The 15,279-nt window shown below is 33.7% G+C and overlaps 4 protein-coding genes and 1 non-coding gene across 8 annotated transcripts in view; 2 read left to right on the top strand and 3 right to left on the bottom strand.

Moving 5' to 3' along the window:
• Positions 1–3,443, bottom strand: part of mRpS21 (mitochondrial ribosomal protein S21) — a 5,277-nt gene extending 1,834 nt beyond the window's left edge. Inside the window, exons 1-2 of one of the 2 annotated variants that reach the window (XM_017909121.1) lie at positions 3,365–3,443; positions 3,168–3,256 (exon numbers count right to left, since the gene is read on the bottom strand). In XM_017909121.1, the coding sequence (XP_017764610.1) occupies positions 3,168–3,191 (24 nt within the window). In that variant the 5' untranslated portion in view covers positions 3,192–3,256; positions 3,365–3,443. Of the gene's footprint in view, positions 1–3,167; positions 3,257–3,322 lie in introns of both variants that reach the window. The other variant, XM_017909115.1, reaches the window with a different exon arrangement.
• Positions 3,444–4,311: 868 nt separating this feature from the next.
• gudu (Armadillo repeat-containing protein gudu) lies at positions 4,312–4,630 on the top strand. The gene has a single exon (XM_017909143.1). It carries the CDS (start codon positions 4,386–4,388, stop codon positions 4,608–4,610), a length of 225 nt encoding a protein of 74 aa, XP_017764632.1. The 5' UTR covers positions 4,312–4,385; the 3' UTR covers positions 4,611–4,630.
• Positions 4,631–4,635: 5 nt separating this feature from the next.
• Positions 4,636–8,828, bottom strand: LOC108553980 (receptor expression-enhancing protein 5). 3 transcript variants are annotated; one of them, XM_017909084.1, is made up of 4 exons: positions 8,605–8,828; positions 7,944–8,176; positions 7,689–7,852; positions 4,636–4,672 (listed from the first exon to the last, which is right to left on the bottom strand). In XM_017909084.1, exons 1-4 carry the CDS (start codon positions 8,729–8,731, stop codon positions 4,636–4,638), a joined length of 561 nt encoding a protein of 186 aa, XP_017764573.1. In that variant the 5' UTR covers positions 8,732–8,828. The 3 variants fall into 3 exon arrangements, with proteins under 3 accessions (XP_017764573.1, XP_017764593.1, XP_017764582.1); XM_017909104.1 differs by lacking the exon at positions 4,636–4,672 and adding an exon at positions 7,420–7,641 and having other exon boundaries at positions 7,717–7,852; XM_017909093.1 differs by lacking the exon at positions 4,636–4,672 and adding an exon at positions 7,420–7,644 and having other exon boundaries at positions 7,717–7,852.
• Positions 8,829–11,804: 2,976 nt separating this feature from the next.
• Positions 11,805–11,876, top strand: TRNAQ-CUG (transfer RNA glutamine (anticodon CUG)). Its single transcript has one exon. It is a non-coding gene; the product is annotated as a tRNA-Gln (tRNA).
• A 516-nt stretch (positions 11,877–12,392) lies between these two features.
• LOC108553972 (uncharacterized) overlaps positions 12,393–15,279 on the bottom strand; it is a 10,404-nt gene continuing 7,517 nt past the window's right edge. The window contains exons 4-5 of the mRNA XM_017909072.1: positions 14,232–14,747; positions 12,393–12,997 (exon numbers count right to left, since the gene is read on the bottom strand). Of these exons, the coding sequence (XP_017764561.1) occupies positions 12,545–12,997; positions 14,232–14,747 (969 nt within the window). The 3' untranslated portion in view covers positions 12,393–12,544. The remainder of the gene's footprint in view (positions 12,998–14,231; positions 14,748–15,279) is intronic.

A 15,279-nucleotide genomic window follows, 5' to 3' on the forward strand; every position in this document is an offset into this window, starting at 1 on the left:
GATTAACGCGGAATGAACTGAACAGGGAGAATCGAAACGGAACTGTCATTTAAACGAAAAATAAATACCGTTCGCGAAAGTACCGCTACGTTCAGAATATTTTACATTGAGTAACTGCAACGTCATATACCTGTCATGTGAGTTTATAATTTAATATAACGTCCATTTCCGTGTGCGCACTTTCGAAATGCACTTTTAAACTTTCCGGCTTTATTTTCGTTTTATTCGCCCCTTGTCGCGTGTGTAAAAGGAGACATGAGAAAAATATGTCCAATTAATCGGTCACTTATACAGGTCAGTGAATGATATTTTACGAAGAGATTAATCTTTCGAATTGTATATAATCTGGCTGAATAGTAGATTTTCGGAAGAAATTATAAAATACGAATTAAATAAATATCCAGAAATAAAAAGAATATTTAGAAAAATTAGGATATAAAGACAGCATGCTTTAATGGTATCAATTAGCTGTTTCAATTTTTCTCGAATTATTTCAACAGCGTTGAAATAAAATCTGTTTTCGAAAAATGTATATAAGAATTTATAAGTAAATTATACGAAAAGGAAAACGAAATCGAATTAATTTTATGTCATTTACAGAATAAATATCTGTATGAGTCGTACATCCTAAACAACCGTTTGATCAATAAATACAAAGTCTTCGTAGAGGTTAACAAGTTCCCTAGTACGGAAGCATCAAGCAAAAAAGGTACTTTGTCTATGCAAAATCAGGTATTAGGAAGTTTTAATTGTTCTTTGTAATCACAAATAGAGAGCTATGCCACCGAAACGAAAAGGAAAAGATATGAAAAAGATGTCCATCGAGCCACTCCCAACGTAAGTTTATAATTACCGAGTGTTTCAAAAACAAAATTTCTTGGTGTATTTATATATTATGTCAATAAAAAATTAAACACAACTTTTGATAACGTTATCTACAAAGACTTAAGCTAGATAAATAATAATCAAGTCAAAGTGACATATTAAAGTACTGTGAGCAATCGTTTAATTTTCTACAGCACTTTTAATATCCGCACTTCTATTTGCTTGATAATACTTTTCATTTCATAGCTTTTACTTTATATAATTAATAAATACTATGCGAGACCATTCAACGAATCGAGATATATTTAAAATAATATCACGACTCTTTGCAATTGGATAAATTCATCACGAGTCTTCTAATATTTGTTCGCTTAAAAAAATACGTGTTTCGCGTGTAATCACAATCCTTCGTTTTAATCTTTCTCCATCTCTTCCTGAATAAAGGCTCGAGCCGGATATCCCGGAGGTAATCGAATCGGACGAGCCACCGAAGCCATTAATATCATCGGTCACAGGGCAACCATTCGGTCCTCGAGTTCGTTACATCAGCGAAAAGAAGGAGGAAGAAAGTTCAGATGACGAACCTGAATCAGAAAGCGACGACGAAGCAAGGTACCTGCAGAGCGAAGCACCGGAAGTGCCATCAGAGTTTTGGCATATACAGAAACTTATCAGATACATGAAAGCAGGCAATCAAACTGCAACCATGGTGGCTGTCTGCCTTTTGAAAGATTACGACTTGACTAATAGGGTAATTTATTTATTTCCACTCTTGTTCAATTATAATATTATTATATTTGTTCTTAGTATTATAATATTAATATTCACTTGAATATTAGGACTATGAAAATAGAATTTAAGTTGAATTTTCTCCCATAACAGCTTATACAAAAAGCGATTCGAGAAATGGGAGGTCTAGAAATCCTGGTAAACCTACTCGAAACGAGAGATTTGAAATGTCAAAATGGCTCTTTATCAGTTTTACTTCAGATCGTGACGTCTACGGAAATGCGACGGTACCTAATCGATCTTGGTATTGTAACACCGTTGATTCAAATGTTAAAGCATCCAGCTAGAGACATTCAAGTTAGTCTTTCGTTCGTTCAATACACACTCTTATATTCACTGACTGCTCGTTTGCATGAGAATTCTGGCCCATAAAAGTATTCCAAAGATATCAAATCGAAAGAATTTGTATTACAGGAACTTTTTTATTACGTATATTCACAAAATTCTACGTCAACTTTATTATAATTATTACTGTGAACCACTTTTTCTCCACAAAACTAGTAAAATATTCATTTCAAAATCAAAAACTCTAATTTCAGCGAAGTTTAGTACAAGGAATTGTGTCAATTTAAGAACAGAATTGGGTCATATGATATAACAGAAAAGTTCATTCTTAAAATTACTATGATAATGTTTCGTTCTACTGTTACGAAGGTTCTAGCTGCGGAAACTATGGCTATCATTGCACGAATTAGAAAAGCGAGGAAGCAAATACGAATTCGCGACGGTATACCACTGATAGTGAGTTATCTTAGCCTATATCCTTCCTAACTAAGATATATTTATTCTACGAAAGTTTGTATTCTAATTTGACGAAAGTTTCGAAAAATTGCACAATGAGGATTTTAATTCATGGAAAAATTACAATATTCAATAGTTAGATGTGATGGATGTACCAGACGCTATTCTTCGGACACCATATAACGATTTGAACGAAGCAAACAAGGAATTGGTAGCAGTTGCTATAGCCTGTGCCAAAGTTTTAGATTCCATAAGCAGTAGTCCGAAAGTGAAAGATGCGTTACACAAATACGGCGTGGTAAAACATATGGAACGTTTTCTGAAATCACATCATACTTCCCTCGTTATACCCATGATGGGTGCTGTTCAGCAGTGTGCGAGCAAGGTAAGCGAAATTTAAATATCAAAACCTTACTCCAAACTTGAAATTTTCATTTTTAAACTCTCATATACGAAAATTTGAATATTTCACAATTTTAATATTCGAGTAAAATAATTTAACTTTTACATATTAAAATATTTAAAACTTTTATCTCAAAAAACTGACCCAAAATTTCATTATCTTATAATCCTCAACTATTAAAATTTGATTTTAAATTTTAATTAAAAATATGAACGATAAAAAAATATATATATATATTTTAATCCTCATTGTTTCTAACTCAATTTCACTGCAATCTTTTCATAAATTTATTAACGGTCCTGAAATTTCAATGAGAATGATAAAATACTGATTGTGTATTTATCACGATAAAAAGATAACGAACGCAATTTCAATTTTTTTACTCAAAAGGTTCACATAAAACACTTACAGAACTACGTCGGATCTTCTTCATATTTGCAGAACATATTTCGCAAATCGTTCGAGAATACGGACATCATCCAAGACGTTATACGGCACCTGCAAAGCGATAATGTTAAGTTGAGAGAAAACTGCGCTTTGGCAATATTTAAGTGTGGTCCTAACAAAGTTGCCAGAGACATGGTTCGTCAAACATCTGGTTTAGACCTGATGTGCAAGCTTTTGCAAGACGAAGAGGTTCGTGCTAATAAACGACTGCTGGCTGCCATCACAGGTGGCATATGGAAATGTGCCATGAGTAAAGAGAACGTGGTGAGGTTCAATCAAAACGGCCTAGTTGCTTCTTTGGTGCCGTTTTTGGAGGAACACGAAGACGAGGACGTACAGGCGAACGTTGTTGGAGCACTGGCAGAATGTTGCAAAGATCCTGCGAACAGAGACGTTTTAAGAGTTAATGATGGTCTACCAAACCTGGTAATTTTACATTTACTTAACGAAGATATTTCTGTATTAAAGATAAATCTTACTTAACACTTTGCATTCCAATGACGTGATAATGGACACATGGATAATCTGCAATTTGATATTTTATTTCACTTTCAAAAATAAAAATGAGAAGACTGCTGTATAAATAAATTCTCAGAGATTTAGATTATTTCAAAAGTGTGATGGATCGAATCGAAAAATTCTCCGAGTGTAAATGATCAAATATTCGATTAACGTCGAGACCACGAATTGTACATTGATTATTCACAATTACTCCTCTTTCCATTAAAAACTTTTAAATAATTTCGAATCGACGAAGCTTCTCGAGATGAAAAATTTTGTAAAATTTTAATATAAAGTATGCCAAATTCAAATATAGTATAAGTGGAAAAAAACCGTGGCTATCTAATTCTCTTTAGTGTACTTTTAAATGATCAATTCCAATCAAACAAGTATAATCGTAATAAGTAAACAACGTAATAATAGCGTTAATAAACTCTGAATCACTGTGCAGATCAAGCTATTGAGCTCCACATACGAGCCTTTGTTAGAGAACATACCATTGGTGATTAAAGAGTGCGCGCAGAACGAACAATGCATGGACATCATCAATGATCCGGAACACATGAACGACGGTGTTCGATTAGTCTGGTCGTTGCTGAAGCATCCCAGCGACACGATAAAGAGAAACTCCTGTCTTGCATTAGTGCCTTGCATCAAATATGCCAAAGATTCTCCGGAAATGGTACGAGCATTCGTGGGTGGATTGGAGCTTACTGTCAGTCTTCTTGAAAGCTCCAACACCGAAGTACTCAGCGCGGTGTGCGCCACTATTGCTGAAATCGCTAAAGATCCAGAGAATTTAGGTATTCTTAGCGACCATGGTGTGGTGGATGAACTGACCAAGCTCGTGAGCACGGTAATTCTTCTAATTTTTAATCAGGATACACTCTATTTGGGAAAATGAAGGATCCTCGATGCTGTGGTTTTGACTAATTCGTTTGGAAGATCTTGGGTCGATTTTGATATCTGGAACGAGCAGAATGTTGGACTTCTTTGGTGGAAATGGAAATGTTTTCTGTTCTTGAATTCAATTCTTTTGTTTGTCGACACGTTTATTGGCTGATTAAAAGAAGAAAAATATTTTAATTTAAGGATGTACTTATACAATAGTTTTGAGATATCTGTATGAAAAGTGGTCGATAGAATGTACGTGTCATGTTAATAGGAATATGTTATAGTATGTTGATATTGGTGATGAGTATTTTCTTATTAAATATTTTTAGTTCGAGAGATAGCAAAATCGTTAAGTATACATGTTATTAGAAAAAATGTACAGAGTCTCAGAATTATTGTTACAATTTTTCTAATATATAAAATATAGAACATTTATATTTAATAAATTGGATAAAGTATAGGCTTTCCTTCTTAAATAATTTTAAACATTCATCGATTAATAACAAATATTACATTTTCGCTTATTGCTTTACCTTTTCTAGGAGGATGAAAGTTTGCGTGCAAATTTGACCTTAGCCATAGCTCATTGCTGCGAATGGGGAGAGAATAACTATAAATTTGGTCAATTGAACGCGGTCGCGCCACTGATTAATTACATGACTAGCAAAAATAAAGATGTTCTTAGGGGAGTTTGCATAGCGGCATATTATTTAAGTAAAGAGCCTATGAACTGTGTTACCATGCATTCTGCTGGTGTTATAAAGGTATAATAATCAATTTCATTTAATAAATATTTCATATTATGCGTTGATGCAGTTAGTTTAAATTACTTACAAATAGTTTAACAAATATAAGAAAATGATTTAAATAAAAATGCGGAAGGCATGCAATAACATTGGCTTTTCATGTTACAATAATAGAAATACCTTCGTTATAATTTATTAATAAATTTAGAAGATTTTTACTGAAAATAATTTAAAGCAATTTATCATTGAATAATTTCCGTGTGCTTTGCAATTGTTGGTGTATTTGTTAAATATTTTCAGCATGTACTACGTTTGGTGGGATCAGATGATCCCGAAGTGCAAATCGCCGCAGCATCAACCATTCGAAATATTAGAAAGCTGGCATTAACAGCAGAGAAATTGCACTTCAAGGAAATGTACGTACTTTTGTTATTTTACTTATTATTTGCATATGCTATCTCATTAATTATATCTTTACACCAATTGCAGAAGTACACTTGAAGAAACAGATTATCATTTGTAACATATCAATGTTTCGAATACTGTATCAAAACCGGACGGATATAAAATAAAACGTACCATTTTTATTGAAATAATCTAACAACACATTTATTAAAATCCTATCGACCAATAATAACTCCGTATACTTAAATATAATTACGTCTTTTTAATTCCATTGGATAAAGTATAATGAAATAAATTATTAGTAAATACGTCCCAATAGATATTTCTATTTAAGTGTAACATTAACGTAGGACTAAGGCCTCTATATCCAATAGAAGTAATAACAAGTTTGTGAGACGCCTTAGCGAAGTTGTTTAAGGTGCGGCTGACCAGTCGAGAAAAGATATAAAGTATCACGGATTTGGTTTTCACTGTCGTGACCTCATTCCTTCCATCTATAGTTTATGTATAATACATGTATTATTTCTTATATACAATATATGCGAACAATCCATTTTTATATATATCAGATTACAATGTAACTAACAATTTAGTATGTATGGCACCAAAATGCACTCAAATTTTAATATTTGATGAACATAAAGAAAGCACTGTGAAATTATATATCCATTAACAGAAACAATACATTAGAAAAATTGGACAAAGTATTAGAGTGGAGTGTTAAAGCATGGCTGGTCAGTCACATCATGCGTACGCAGGGGTCTGTTTCATTCTCATCTGATCCCTTATTTTCATTTAACAACTTACAATATTTTTAACGTATATTCGAATAAAAGTTTGATGCTATAGATATACTTAAATCTTGTATAAAAGCTTGTCTCTATATTTGTGCAAGTTTAATATCTAATTTATCCCTTTAAAAATTTAGCGCTTAGCTAGAATTCATTAACTTTTGATATTCATATATGATACACATGTTTTGATATATATATATATAGTGTTCCTGTTTATATTTTCAATCTTTATATTACTCAAACAAGGCTTCACTTACAATGTTACAATTCTCACCGTTTGTATTATATATTTTATACAAAGATTGATCATTCAGTGATTTTGCAAATCAGCATACATTTATTTTCAATATTAAAAATATCCACCGCATTCATGATTGTAATATCATATGGCATAAAAAATATCTTTATAGATAGTTATATAATAGAAAACTTTTGCACAGATGGTGCTTATAAACGTTTAAAACATCAATATCCAATTACAAATGGTATCGTAGAAATTATTTTGTTAAAGCCATTAAGATTGTGAATTGCCTTGCAAATATAATTAAATTTATTAATTTGTAATTCATCGGAACTTTGATACAGTTATCTTAATAACCCTTGCAACGTAAGACAACTTTAAACTACCATTTTTTTTGCGAAACATGCTCATCTTAAGCAGAAAATAGTAACACAGTCTTTACGTCTATTTAAAACTGGATTATGCTATCTCAAAATTTTCATGTTAGATATAAAAGACTAAAATTATCACTATAAATAGTCGCTCTAAGCTTTTGCATTTTAAATACCATATTTGTTACATGACAGATATTTATATGTAGAACAGGCATAATACCATGTGTAATTGGATTTTATAAATATTTAGAGCAGCATCTGAATAATAGGCACAGTCGATTATAACATTCACAATACTATAAATCTAGTATATAGGAAATTAAAGCTGTCAAATACATTTTCCCTTTTTTATTAAGAATGATTGAAGAGACAGAAACATTAAAAATTTGCGAGGCACTTTGTAAAATTTAAGCCCCATGAATTCAAAATTATAAAAATTAATCTTGTTTCTCTGTTAATAAAGCATTTGCTGCAGCTTTAACTGCTGAAATGAAAAAAAGTTTTTAATAGAGTATAGTAGATATTAACCGTATATTATGTCTTAGTATAACTATACCAGCATCCTGAGCAGATGATATTATTTCATCAACTTTGTGATGATATCTTAAAAAGTTTGGTCTAATGATACAATGGTATAATACTAAAGAGCCATTACGTTCAATAGGTGCCATTAACCATATATAAAAGAGACTCTGTAAAAAACAATATCATAAATATATATGATTTACATTATATATTTATAATGAATATTATTATAAGTTAAAATTTCATAAAATGTTATACCTTAAAAAGCCAATAAACTGGAAACCAGCATAAAATATAATCTGAGAAAAATTCAACAATGGTAAAAACAGCAAAAACAACCCAATAGGTTAACCACTTTGTATCATCTTCTTTCTTTGGACTTTCCAAGGCTTTCATAGAACAATATGCGGGATAAGCAAATCCAAAGATATTACAAACTAACTGTTGACCGATTCCAAATACCAAATATAAAGCTGAAAATCCAACAACACCTAAAAATTGAAAATAATACTATAATAACATTAAATAAAATTAATCACTGTAAATAAAATTTGTCCATATGATATAAAAATTTTGTAATTGCGTGGAAAACTTGTATTCGTTTAAAACGTGAAATTGCCTGTCATTGTTAAAATGAATATTCAATTACTATTAAACAGTTTTGTGAAACCTTATTTTATAATATAACTACGTCGTCAAGATTTTTATACGATAACGTCGTGGGGTACTGGAATGCACGTGAAAAAATATGCGTAATTCAAAAATTTTTACATGTAAATTGAGGATTGCGAATGAATTATTATGTTCACAAAAGCGATTTCCGGCAAATTCTCATTACGTAAAGAGATAACGAATCAATTTATACAAGCGTGAGAAAAACTGTCACAAAAAGTTCATAGAATACTTCAATCGTTCATACTTAGAAAAATGTAAAGCCGATCAAGTCCTGTTTTCTTTTCAACTTTGACGAGGTATTTTGTCCATAGTTTACTTTCGTCGTTTAACGCTTTCTCCAAAGATTGTTTTATGGCTGCTATTCTCGCCATTCTGTTCGAATTTTCTACACAATTTTTCACAACTGTCCTGTGGTGAATTGCAGTTCACTACTAACTTTACGTGCATGCGAATCGATACCGTTGGCAAACGATCGCGCAGAAAGGAATACGAAGATCATGCAACCGACATCTATCGGCGAAATTCAGGAAACGTAAAAGGCAGAAAAAATTTAAACGGATCAAACATATTTGCGAAATATTTAACATTTTATGATACAAAGATTGATATGTTAATCTGAATTGCTCATAATAACAAACAAATTAGGAAAACAAAAATAAATAATAGAGAATATAACTATATTACCTCTTTCAATTTATGCATTGAGGTTCTAACAATAAAACTTTTTATAAAAATGAATTTTATTTTTATAACTTTTATCATTAATATCTAAAAAATATGAATCAGCAAATATACTAATTTTTATTATACCATTATTTAGCAGGAAACTTTTATTTTAAATTGCAATTAACTGTCTATTTATCAAATTTTATTTTACTATAACGAAGGAATATGAAACATTGTATGGGAAGAATGAATCATTGGGTAACGTCAAAATGAAGGTGACCACACGATCGTACACAATTAGTATTATTTTTGTTTTTATTATGAGGGTGTGTTCATTTCAGTTAACACAATTACACATCGCTCGAGCATTTTAACGCTATTACATGACGTCGTAGGTCGCTTATTGTTAGTGGGCGTACAATTGGATTAAATATTATCACATTTACAAGTTGCTTTCCTTATCATCTTTTTTTTCTTTTCCTCTTCTTTTCTATAAAAATATGCTCCACCGTTATAAACGTGGATCAATTCGATACTCGACGGAGATACGTGAATATGTATGCGAGGACAGTAAAAATTAATACTTAGAAACCTACGTCCGATAACACTCTCGTGACACCGTGTACGAAACGAGTAGGAACATTTTAACAAATTATTGTTTGGCACCGCAGATGAATCACTGTACGTTCTCTTTTTAACTTTCTTGCTTCTCGCTTTATGAAATACGAGCAGAATACACAAAGAAGTGCTGATTCATACCTTGACTGAGCCAGTGTAATGTGTTTCCGGTAAATCATTGCTTGCGCAACATCCAATTACTGTCGCTGCAAATTCTTCATCACGTCTCGCATTATGCGTCAACCCAAACGTCTCTCAAATTAATCTAGATTGCGGTTTAATGAAAAAATTTGATAAACGAAGCGCGTAAATTAAACTGGAAATTTGAAACGTCTTTATAATACTTTAAATTCGATGATTGATATCAACTCAACAAAAATTTATCGTATACTTACGTAGCATTTGGAAAAATGTTTTACTTTCGGGCCTTTTAACGATAGCTTGTGAACAGGCACTTAACACAATCACGTTTAATTTAATTCTCTTCGACATTCTAACGATATCCATAATCACGTTAATAAAATTCTAAATATGCAGTGCCAATTTTTGCATATTATTATATTATTTTGTTGTCATTTTATTTATTTTTTATAATTGTCCTTATTATTTAATGTACATGATCGGAGAAGAATTAAAAATAGAATAAAATCTATGCCATAAGTCGTAAGTAATGAAATATTGAATCTCGTTGTACATTCGATAGAATAATTTTGTAAATAAAAATGATCAATGGTCAATTTTTCTGTTTAAATTTAAACATTTTTCAGAGACTATATTTATTCATGGCGCAGTTTATATGTTAAGTAGTTTGGGCGACGGTTATCCCCGTAATTTTCACTAGTATTTATCCGTCAGAAATAATTACTTGGATAATCATTTGCGTCACGTAATTTTACGACCATTCTCCCAAATTCTTACAAACCGAAGCTTTCATCACGAGATGCAATAAATGGTGCGATAGTTTATCTCACAAGACATTACCCGCCAAGTGTTTCGTTCACACGTATTTCATTCCCTTTCCAAGCACACTTCCCTATGATTTTCGCTAACCCTCTGTCATTTGTAGCAGAATTGAGTTATTTCCGAATTTTCATTTTCCCTGTGCTCGTTATTTATCTCTTCATCCACCGAAATTACTTCCATTGCACGCAATCGTTATTATAAAAACGTAGACCCTCAAGATCCTCCATGAAATCATTACGATCGAATAAAATTTTGATTTTATCAGTCTGCACGATTCTTTCTGTTTTATTTCATTTTTTCAATCTTTTCGCATTTTTACTTTCTTTATATATTCATGCTTTCGTATTTGGTTACGTCATATGGCTTTAATTATCATATATCATTTAGCTTTAATTAGCATCGTAATACAGGAATGTGACTGTTATCGTTTGATTATGATAAATTATGTACAATGGACGTTAATCCTTTGACGCTTGCGACCATTATGACAATTTACGTTACTCCCTAAGCTGTTTACTCATTCGTTTAGACCCGATAATTCAAGGTTTGAATCGAGCACCAAATGAACGCAGCATTTATGCACGAAGAAACCCTTTACCTTTCGACGACACTTGACAACCAATAATGGCGTTTGATCACACACAGGAAGTGTTCATGTTACAGCATTTATTCAACGAAAAATGCGTTATGTTACATGGACTAGCGAATTTACACGTTCCTTTTGATTATCGTATTGTACAGAAGCGACGTTTATTCTCTTTTGCAACGTAACACTTAAGCTACATCAGACTCCATAACGAACAAATAATTGCTTCTTATCTTTATTGGTAAAAAAAATCTCTTAAAGCTGTCTCCTTAAGCGATGATATTTCCTTATGTTTTCTAACAAGTAGTATACCATATCAATTTTTATCGCATGTATATTTCTTACTCTCTCCCTATATCTCTCTCGCTCTCTTTCTCTCGTTTTCAAGTTAACAATTCGATATTCTTACGTTCGTCTAGCTAGATATGTATGTCGAGGATTATGCTTATTTACATGTTGTCCCAAATCATTGGATAACTAATCGATTTGACCGATGTATCTCAGCTAGAGTTGTTATTTATTTCTCTCGATGTTGGATCGTTACCAATCTACACGATGTTTTATTTATTTACAAACACACACTACTCTGCCTTGGGTGAAAAAATTCACAAGGTCTCATGGTGTAACGGCTAGCACTCTGGACTCTGAATCCAGCGATCCGAGTTCAAATCTCGGTGAGACCTTGATCTTTTTTTCAACCCAGTTTTTGATTTAAATGTTACTATGCTGTTAGATTTATCGATTTTCTATGAATCATTAAATATAGTTATACCTTTTGTAACGAAATTTCTCTTGCTCGTGACAGTAGAAAAATTAAAGAGGAAGGACCGTTTGACCAATCCAAAGTCGATTAAAATATCGATATTTGTTCATTGTTAACGTGAAATTTGAAATAATCAAAGTGTCAATGAAAAATATTTTCGTGTACAGACACTATTAAAAATTTGTCAAGAAGAAAGCATCCGAATAAACGTGTGTTAGCAAATAAATTTAGTTTTAAGGGACCTCCCCTTCGTTTCTCTTAAAGAAGATAGCTTCCAAGGTATTCGACCTTTCCAAAAATGTCTGACGAATGATCTTATATCAAGAGTAACATCAACGATACCAAATTTGCGATTCTTTAATTCTAAGTGTTTAATCCTAAAGCTTTATTTTGATTGAAGTTATAAAAATTCGAAAGCCATTACGTCTATTCGGTTCTACTAGATCGCATTGAGACCGTCGATAAATGGACAGAGAGAACGTTGAAACGTTAGCCAAGCGAGTACACGTGCAGATCTAGGTCTAGTGATTCGTAAAAAATCTCCTTTATTCGTACAGATAGAAAAAGTCGTACAAAGTCTGGCCGAGTTTACAGTTTCGGGGTCTGCAGCAGTTTCTTCTCCATCGACCTCATTTTTATGCATTTGGCAAGGAGAGCTATTATCGTGAGGATGGCTCCGAGGAAGGAGACTATTCCTAGGACAACGAGTACCATGAACCAGTTTTTAAAGCTGCCGATTCTGTCGCCAAAATCGCAGTTACAGTTCTCGCTCTCGTTCAAATTCAACGCTGAAAAATTCACTGGCCTGAGAGAGATTAGCTTGAAATCGTTCTGAACTTGGCGTCTGGTGGTGGAGTTCTGCGATTTCTTGATGAACCTGTAGGATATCGTGTAAGTGAACTCTTGGCCATCGTACGAGCCTTTCGCGCTGTAGTATTGTATCAACAATTCGTTTCCACTGGAGGTGAGAGGAACTTGTATGTTATTAATGTCCTGATGAGACACGTCGCAGTAGGACCACATCAAGATACTGTTGTTTGCCTGGAAGTTTGATATTGTCATGTTTATTGCAGCGAAGCGAACGCAGCTGCAATTTGTAATTAGCATAACAGGAATTGTGCCATCTAGAAGGGAAGAAGAATGGTGTAGAGGAAAAACGAGAGAGAATATTCGCGTATTGGGATTTTGTCCCATATATTAGGGATGGAATGGCTGGAATAATATTGGTGTTGGTGAAAGTAAATAAAGAATTAATATAAAATTAATGTAAAAATGTTTTCATCAACGAGAGCTGCGTAGTGTTTAAAATAAACGAGGGATCAAAGCCTTGTAATCCTCGTTGTAATCCGATTGCATATTTATAAATATATATACACAGAGAATAATAATTAAAATGGTGAAATGAAACTGCACGAGTGTATATAATTATGTCCCAATTTGAATAAAACTCGTATAGAGAAAAGAAAGTAAGAACAGCACTGAAAATTTAGTCACTGATTTCATCAATCCAAAGTAATTAACAGTAGAACTACCGATCTAATGAGTACCTAACTATAACGTGCATAGATTATAGTAATTTCAGCGGTACGATGAATATGAGTGTATATATTGATTACAGTTCTTTCTTAACCCTTTGCATACGAGAGATGACTCTCAGTCACCATTTAGTCAGATTCTAAAGATCGACGTTAATTAATATATCAAATTTAAAATTACCTAACGATGCGTGGAATGTCGAAGAAAAATAATTCCACGTCTTAATTTGCATATGATTTCTCATTTACCATTTTAAAAATATCGTCGACTCTACGACAGAAAGTCTTCGAATTACTATTTCTCTGTAACGAAAAAGTCGTCGAGTGCAAAGGGTTAATACGAGTTGATACCAATTTTATTCTTAAAGCAGGTGTATGTGTTCGGTGATTGCAAAAAGGAAAATTCTGGGACCAGTCATTTTCACTGGGTTCTGGTAGTTCTGGTGTTAAGCACAGTTGCACCGACTGAATCTTTCATCCCCCTTGCAAAACAGCGAAATGGAAACTGTGTGTACGTACAATCACGAGGATACGTAACAATGCTGTAAAATAAATGACAAAACGTGCGCGACAAGGACGAAAATCAAAGGTCGTATTTCCATAATTTATTCATCCTTCGAAGAACGGGAACCACTTGAGAAACAAAGTTGGACCGATGAAATAAAACAATGGCGGCAGCGAAGCTATTAGCTACACCACGCTACCCGTTAATTTCTTACGTTACCTCGATGCTTACTCACCTTGATCCCATTGTAAACCGCAATCTCGTTTCCGGAGCAGTAATTCAGACTGAAGTTCCGTTTCTGCGGCGCGTATTCCTGGTCCGGCTCGTTCCTGATTATCTTCATATGAACGGTGATCTTCTCCGACGATCTGCCCATGAATTTGTAGCTGCATAACGTGTTCGGTGGATACCAACTCTGCAACGACTTGATATTTTCCCTGGTACGTTCCGCGCTTTTGTAAACGAACTCGCAGTTTTCGCCGTGCTTCACTCCCGTCGCCTCTTCCGTTTCCTGGAACGACAACTGGAAGCCGTCGTGCATTACAGTGCCGTCCTGTTCGGCAAAGAACTCCACGATGATGTTCCTTCCTCTCGACAGGATCCTCGGTACGTGACCCTCTCCGCAGAACTTGGAGATTTCGAAGATCTTCCCGTCCACGTCCTCCAACAGCGCCAGATAATCGCCCACGCAACTGGTGCTCCCTAACTTCTCAGGAATCCGGCCTTTCTTCGCGTGTCGATAGTCGGGAACCTTATCGGAGGGAAGAAGAGTAATTTGGTTATTCGGTCTCGATTTCTCTGTTATAATACGTAGTCCGAGAATAGGCGTAGTGTGCGTGTATATCTCCTCGCGGTGCACTCGAAGCGGAACGTTTAATCAACTTGCTCCCTGAAAGGAAACTTCGCGTGAACTGTTTAGCGAGAGTTCGCTAGTTGCCGCTACAACGTTCGCTGGGAAATTAAAGCGTACCGGTACTTGCAAAATAATTTCTCCAATTGCACCGAATTTCCGTGCCGGCGAAACTCTGATCGATAAGTTCTCGGTTTCGCGAGATTTATGGGGTTTCTGGGGAGGAACGGTCGAGGAAGAATGAAAATTGTTTCGAGATCGAGATGTCTAATTAGAAATTCTGGATAGGGTTATTTTCACGCGCTTTTTCTCTCTTTTAAAATGTTAATAAAAGGAGCATATCTCTTTAGGATCTAGCATTAAGTTGCATTTTTTGGGGGGTAATTGGCATATGGATTTTTAAAATTTCGAGATTCTATATATATTTAATAAT

The sequence above is a fragment of the Eufriesea mexicana genome, unplaced genomic scaffold (assembly GCF_001483705.2).
Source record: "Eufriesea mexicana isolate 0111107269 unplaced genomic scaffold, ASM148370v2 scaffold34, whole genome shotgun sequence".
In the NCBI taxonomy this organism is placed as follows: Eukaryota; Metazoa; Arthropoda; class Insecta; order Hymenoptera; family Apidae; genus Eufriesea; species Eufriesea mexicana.